Source organism: Kogia breviceps, chromosome 3 (genome assembly GCF_026419965.1).
Source record: "Kogia breviceps isolate mKogBre1 chromosome 3, mKogBre1 haplotype 1, whole genome shotgun sequence".
Classification (NCBI taxonomy): Eukaryota; Metazoa; Chordata; class Mammalia; order Artiodactyla; family Physeteridae; genus Kogia; species Kogia breviceps.
Window position 1 is genome coordinate 164718574 of NC_081312.1, and position 7775 is coordinate 164726348.

General features: G+C 40.0%; 1 protein-coding gene across 4 annotated transcripts in view; it reads right to left on the bottom strand.

Annotated features, from left to right (window-relative positions):
* The window catches only part of KIN (Kin17 DNA and RNA binding protein), a 43237-nt gene extending 35465 nt beyond the window's left edge, over positions 1-7772 (bottom strand). The window contains exons 1-5 of one of the 4 annotated variants that reach the window (XM_059055956.2): positions 7524-7772; positions 3457-3551; positions 1432-1475; positions 1225-1347; positions 239-420 (exon numbers count right to left, since the gene is read on the bottom strand). In XM_059055956.2, coding sequence (XP_058911939.1) covers positions 239-420; positions 1225-1347; positions 1432-1475; positions 3457-3551; positions 7524-7637 — 558 coding nt within the window. In that variant the 5' untranslated portion in view covers positions 7638-7772. The remainder of the gene's footprint in view (positions 1-238; positions 421-1224; positions 1348-1431; positions 1476-3456; positions 3552-7523) is intronic. The other 3 variants (XM_067030230.1, XM_059055957.2, XM_067030229.1) reach the window with 3 other exon arrangements.
* Between the last annotated feature and the right edge of the window lie 3 nt (positions 7773-7775).

The window sequence follows — 7775 nt, forward strand, 5'->3', positions numbered from 1 at the left end:
GCCACTAGCTACTGACTCCATTTTAGAGATGAGGAAACTGAGGTTTAGAAGATGCCATAATTACACAAACCTGTGCAGTCGGTAAGTCAGGAATGGACCCAGGTTTGTCTCAACTCCACAGCCTGGACTTTTATACCTGGCTATGCTCTTTCTCCTACAAAACTCCTTCAAGGCTTAAACAAACGAGCCATTTTGCTTCTTCCGGCCTTTATCTATTGCCTCTCTTGATGATGCCCACCTGCTCTCTCCCCTCCAGGCCTCTTCTCACTTGTTCTTGAATAAATTTGGCAGTTTTTTCCTCATCATCAAGGTCCTGCTTCTTCTTCTTCTCTAGTTCCAGCTGCCGGCGGATCGTCTCGGGGTCTCTATCTATATACTGAATATACCAGCCTTTCGGTGTTTCGTCCACTTTGCACAAGCCTTAAAAAAAGTAACGGACACTATAATTTTGAATACAATCAAAGCTGAAAGTACATATAATTGTGGTCTCTCTCTGCAGCATTTACTCATTTCATTCAAATACTCTCATTCAAACACATTCAAATACACAAACTCATACAGCACGTGAATTCTCCATATTTACGGTTAGTGACGTTTAGACTTTAATTGGAATATTTTATCTCTTTAAAGAGGAAAGAAATATTATTTTGATTTTTGACTAGGTTGAGGCAACACATTTAAACAAGGAAAACATTAAAAAAAAGCATTATCTTGCTTAGCAATTATTCAACTGTCTCTAAGTACTTAACATCCACTGAGTACAGGATATTCTGCTAACTTAACCAAGCAGAAATCTTCCCCCAAATGGAATAAAGAAACACACTGAATAACTAATACCTTGACACAAAATTTCTTTCTCTGTTCTCTTCCTGAACTTTCCATCCTATTAGAAATGGAAAAAGAGGCAGCAAATTTAAAAACTGCCTTAAGAAGGGGGTAACAAAAGTTTCCAAAAGTGCAATGAATGTAGGGGGAAAAGTGGAAGAGGACGGGTACTGATCCTTAACCTAACGAGTGGATGCTTCAGTGATATACCTTTGCACTGCTGCAAGAATCACTCCGGCAGCGCGCAAAATCAATCCTGGAAGATTATGCTCCTCTCCACCAGCTTCTAATTGCCCTACTCATCCTCTTTCTCATAAATTTACACAGAAAATATGATCATTCTCTCCCTCCCTGCGGTGCAGCCATAGAACAACTGTTCACATCATGTCTTGCTCTTACCTTCTCTGCCCAGCCACTTAGTAAAATCTGTCAGCGTCTCCCACTGTGTGGCGTTCATGTGGATATGCTCTCGGTGGCTGATGTACTCATTGTAAACGATGTTGTTGTGAACCCTCTTGGTTCCTAAGAAGAAATTAGGACACTGCTGACCCTGAGCAGATTATGAGATTATAAAGTCATTATGTGCACGAGACTTAAGATACTTACCAAAGCGTCTCCTGAGAAGTTCTAGGAAGTCATTTCGGAATTCCCTAATAAAGCAGGGAGGGAAAGAATTAAGGTAATTTCTACAAATACACAGCATCACCTTCCTGAAACTTAAGCCATCGTATAGTTTGCATGAGCACATGATATATAAAACATCTATGTGAATATCTGTTCCGAACCTTTAAAATCTGAACAAGGGAAAAATCCTGAAAGATTATAGCTTTCAAGAATTAAAGTTAAAAGTCAAGTTCGAGCTGGAACTTTTTGTCTTGGTAAAGGTGGCACAACAAAAGTGACCACACATCTTTGGAGAGGATTCTTCATGGAGTCTCAGTGCTACTGAATGTGGCATAATCATCCCATTCTATTGATAATAACACATGAAGTTGGCACTTAATGTGTCCCTCTGAGCTGAGCACACTGTGTTAAGTGACAGATAACCATAGGTGAATAAGATATACATTCTGATCAAGATGTTTACAGGTGAAGGGAAAGAGAAGGTTGTTCCCATCCGGCACAGAGACATGAAAGCATCACTTGATATTTGAGAAATGACAGACATACAGACAATAGTTATTTCAAATTAAGTATTCAGTAGGTATTTTCTCAAAAATAAACAAAGTGAGCCTGTCAGGTCAAGAAAAACAACTGACGGTATTTGTTGCCAATGATAAAATTTGAGCTTTCAAGCAAAAAATGTGAATTCTGGTAAACTAGTATCCGCCACCATGAGTTTGACATACTTCCCAATACTTACAGATGTTTCTGACAGCACTGAGTTGACATTAGTGAATATGATTTTATGATATTGCATAATAAAACGTATCACCATTCAGAATTTCAGAATACCCGGGTAACTCAATGAAGCAATATTTTCCAAATGACTGATGTGTGATGTTACAAAACCATGCATGGGTACAAGATCCACTTAAAGTAAAAGATCACATGGATTTTAATGTCATAGAATACAAAAGGTTTGCTATATGGTTTCTGATTCCACATTGCAACTAATCTTTAAGAAACTACCACGCCATTGTGTTTCAATGTAGTATCATAGAAGAACAGCCAAAATGATGTGAAAAGGCTATTAAAATACTCCCCCCACTTCCAACTACACATATGTGTAAAAGCTGGACTTTCTCTATGTATTTCAACCAAGCAACATTTCAGAAGAGAATGAAGGTAGAAGCAGATGTGAGACTACAACTGTGTTCTATGAAGACAGACACTGAAGAGATTTGCAAAAATGTAAAACAACGCCGCTCTTATTTTTGCGTGTGCTTTTTGTGTGTTGGAAAATATAGTTAATTTTCATGTAAAGATGTTATTTTAACTGTAATAGTCTTATATTGTGATTTTAAATGAATAAATTTTTTTTAATGTCTGAGTTTTAATCCCTAACTTACAAGCTATAACCCACATACACAAAAGTCTTTGGGGTTTAAGACCAAAAGGTCTAAAACCCTGGAAAGAGAGAAAGGGATGGAGGCAAGACTAAATATTAATTGTAATAATAATAATTAACAGCTAATATTAATCGAGTACTGACCACTCTTCTAAACACTTTCAAAGCATTAACTCATTTAATCTTCGCATAAACCCTATGAAGGAAAGACAATACTTGAAGGGTACAAAACCTACAGATGAGGGAACTAAAGCACAGAGAAACTAAGTAAGTTCACCCAAAGTCACACAGCTCCTGAGTGGAGAAGCCCGGGTTTGAAGGACTTAAAGACAAGCAGTCTGACTCCAGACCTGTGCTCTTAGCCACAACTGTTTTAGACTGAGCGATGGTTTTTCACATGTTTGAAGTGAATGGAAGAAAGACTGATTTGTGAGACATACTTTTTTAACAATTCCACACAATGATAAACTGTCAAAACAAAAACTGAGCACAAAGATAATACAGCTATCACATTAATATGTAAGGAATAAACAGAGCTTCCAATATATTAAATATTAAGCATGTATTAAATATCCAACTGAATAAAGTTTACGATATAAGGATGGCTTTGAGTTACTTACTCTGAAAAATAATCCATAAACTGCTGAGGATTTTCTGAGGCCAGCAATAGTTGTCTCTGATGAGATTCGGACATACAATGACACTTAAAGCCATTCTACAAAAATGTAAAGGTAGTGGTTAAATCTTGATTTAGTTCATTATAATAGGCCTTAAATATAAGTTTTTAATTAAATCCTAAAAAGCTGTTCTTTGATGATAAATTGTAAAAAATAATCAAGTCACTGGCTGTAGGCACCCTATCGTTCTAAAAAAATTTTTTTATAAAGTTGAGTTTTGCAACCCTGCTAATCAAAGAATCCCAGAAGATTAAAGAGACAGAAGAATACTCTTTAGAAAACAGACATTAGTAAGAAACATTACAGGGCATAGTAAGAGAAGAGTGATTTTATTTTTTGACGCAATTTAACAAATTCCTATTGGGCACCTACTTCATACAAAGTGTTATGCAAGCGATTCGAGGCGTATAACAAAGTAAAATGGGTCATTAGTGAATTTCCATTAAGGAAATTATTTTCACTCACGTTCCTATGCTTTAGCTCATTACCCAAAATACACTTGCATTTTATACATAAACCTTATTTTATCATACTAAATCTGTATCTTCTTCAGATGATTGTAAAAAACATGCAAGTTTGACTTTGTGTCTATTCTACTTAACATTTGAACCTGATTCTCAACTAGTAAGAGAAATGAAAAATGTGCCTCTCCTCTGCCTCCCCCATCTTGGTGAACAGCACTGTGCTGTACCGTCACCCAGGCCAGGACCGAGGACAGCATTCCAGAGTCCTCCACCTCCACTCAGCACTACCTCTACTCCACCGTCCTAATAACTTACCCAGTCCCTCAGCTCAATCTCATTGCCACTGCCCTGATTTCAACACTCAATCTTGCTTAGAGCACTTTCCTAATCTTCAGGCATCCACAGATGCCTACACAATGCTTGCCTCTTCTGTGCCCTGCCTATGCATTACTCTCCCTTAACTGCGTCTTAAAAGGAAACTTAATATCAGTCTCATAAACGAAAAGCCAGCACCACTTTCCATAAATTACAAATAAATCAGTAGGATGAAAGCAAAATAATGTTATTAAATTCTAGAAACTCAAGGCAGTAGATGGGCAGGAGGGGAATACTCTGGATCTGACCTTCCTCCCCCCAATCTTCCGGTATTAGAGACAGAGACACGGGAGGGGGCTTGTAGGGGTCAGCTTCTCCTCCCCCAGGCAGGGAAGGGCAATGAACAGATGTGAGGGCAAACAGCTCAGAATCACCCCAAGTGTCTTACTCTGAAAAGTAGTAATTAAAAGAGAGAATCAAACGTGTCTTCTTTTTCCCTGAGGAATTCTATTTTAGGATAACATTTGAGGATAACCAAATAACCCTAGTTAATGAGAAAAAGCTCATTTTTACAAAACAATGGTGGTCAACAATAAATGTAAAAGGAACTAGAAAAATAACCACTTTGCAACTTCTAATGAAATAAGTGACTCAAGCAAAGATGTTAAAACACATGAGTAAAAGGCTGATGGGAAATTGGAGCTATGGGCACAATTCCACACTCCACTAGTATTTGTTACTGGTTCCCCCATAGTTACTTGCTCTTGCAAAGGGGAAAATATTACGTTCCAACATTACTTTACAGGCTGTCAACTGTACTCAATTTTCGTAGCACTACCAGACATCATGGGCTTCCTTATTTGATGCAATGTGATATACACAGGGTCACCTATCAAGGATTCTGCTCCCAAATATTTAACCTGAACCTAATCAAGCCTTCAGACCTAAGTTCCAGTTTACAAAAACTACAAGAGTTAGAGAAAGAAGACGAACGACAACCACAAGAAAAGTTAATTGTTAAAGGGGGAATCCTCTAGGGTCATTACTGGCCTAGCCTCTTCAAGTCAATGTCAAGAAAAACAACTGAGGGGAAGGGAGGGAATTCTATTTTAAATTTAAAATTCAGAGATAATTAAAAGTCCTAACACCCGACACCACAGAGATTTTTAGGGCAATGAAACTATTCCATATGATACTATAACGGTGGATATTTGTCATTATCCATTTGTCCAAACCCACAGAATGTTCAACACCGAGTGAACCTTAATACAAACTATGGACTTTGGTGCTAATGATGTGCCAATGTAGGGTTATTGATTGTAACAAAAGTACCATTCTGGGCTTCCCTGGTGGTGCAGTGGTTGAGAGTCTGCCTGCCGATGCAGGGGACATGGGTTCATGCCCCGGTCTGGGAAGATCCCACATGCCGCGGAGCGGCTGGGCCCGTGAGCCATGGCCGCTGAGCCTGCACGTCCGGAGCCTGTGCTCCGCAACGGGAGAGGCCACAACAGTGAGAGGTCCGCGTACCGCAAAAAAAAAGAAAAAAAAAAAGTGCCATTCTGTTGCACCAGGTTGGTGGTCAGGGAGGCTGTACGTGTTGGGGGCAGGGTGGGTAACGAGAAAGATCTGTAGCTTCTGCTCATTTTTGCTGTGAACCTGAAACTGCTCTAAAAAACAGTCTATTTTTTAAAAAGTTCAAATAACCAAATCCAATGCATAGCTTTTGACTGGATCTGGGTGGTTTTTGTTTGTTTGTTTTTGTTTTTACTTTATTTTATTCAGGTATAGTTGATTTACAATGTTGTGTTAATCCCTGCTGTACAGCAAAGTGATTCAGTTTTTTATATATAAATACATATATACATATATAATTCTTTTTCATATTCTTTTCCATTATGGTTTATCACAGGATATTGAATATAGTTCCCCGTACTAAAAAAAACCGTTTTAAGAAGCATTAATGAGAACAATTGAGAAAATGTGACTATGGAGTATGCACCAGATGATATGAAGAAATATTTATTAATTTTGTTATGTGTGATGACATATATTGTGGCTATATAGAAAAACATCCTAATATTTTAGAGGAGCGTATTTAAATACTTATAGGTGAAATATCCTGATGCTTGTAATTTACTTTACATATTTCAGAGAAAAGGAAACATGGCAAAGTACTTAAAATGTTAAGTGAAACTTAAAGCATTAAATCTGGGTGGTGGATATATGGGTGTTCCCTGTACTAGTTTCTAGTTTTCTGTGTAAGAATTTTACCTTGACTAGTAGTAAAGAGAACTAAACAGAAATGAAAGAGAATAACTGTATCAATGTTATTCAACGTGAGGCCCACCTAAAGTATCTCATCCCTCACTTGCAGAAACACTGGATTAGATTATTCCAAGTGACCAGTGTTCTTCCTTTCCTACCCAATTCAATCTCCAGAGAAAAATGTGATCCTGTCACTAGCCTGCTCTCAATTTTTCCAGGTGCTTCATCACCCATCTAAATAATGGGGAAAAGTGTAAACTCCACAGCACAGCAAAGTTTTTTCAAGATCTGTTCAAACACCCCTTGAGCCACTTTACACATAATTCACTCACTTAAAACTCACAACAATCTTACAAGTAGGGCCACTTACTATTCTCACTTTTCAGATAAGTAAACAGGCAGAGAGAATGTGACTTGTCGGCTTCCTAATTCTGATTCTGACTCCAGAGGCCACATCTCACTCGCAGTAACATCCTGGTCCTGGCACATGGCGGTGCTCGATAAATGCTTGTTAGGTAACTAGTGTGCAAGAGCTTAGTTCTCCTTTTTCATCTGATCCCGAAAAGAGGTGTACACCCTGATCATGTCTAAGAGCCACGTCAAGTCAGAGACGCCTGTTACTGTCACTCCCCGGCGTCTGGCTCGGCACTGTTCACCCCGCGTTTCTTTACGACTTGAGTGGGGTCACTTCTCCGAGGGCTGCAAAACCTTTTCTTACTTCATTTCTTTTTTGGGGTTAGACTGGGGAACAATGAGGTGTCAAAGGCCATGGGTTCCCCGCCAGGACGGGGGCTGAAGGGAAGGTCGGGCCTACTGAGTTGAGTCCTTGACTCACCCTGAGCAGCCCCCACGACTAGGGAGGCAGACCCAGGCCCTCACCCCGGCGTCAGGGACCTCAGCCTGCATCTCCAGCGGGGTCCCTCCGGGGAGAGGGGGTGGGTACGGGGCCGCCCCGGGCACGCTTACCTCGTCCCGGCACTGCTTCTGGCACATCTGGCAATACCAGCGCAGCTTCTGAAGCCCCTTGGACTTGATCCTGTTGGCGATGGCCTTAGGGGTAAGAAAGTCTGATTTCCCCATCGCGCCCTCCGCAGCAACAACTTTCCGGAGCCCAGCGCTTGGTTGACCGGAAGCGGAACAGGCTGGCGGGGGTAGGCTGGACAAATACCCTCGACTAGTCAGAAGGAGGTGGGGCTTCGGAAGCCTGGGCCCCAACGC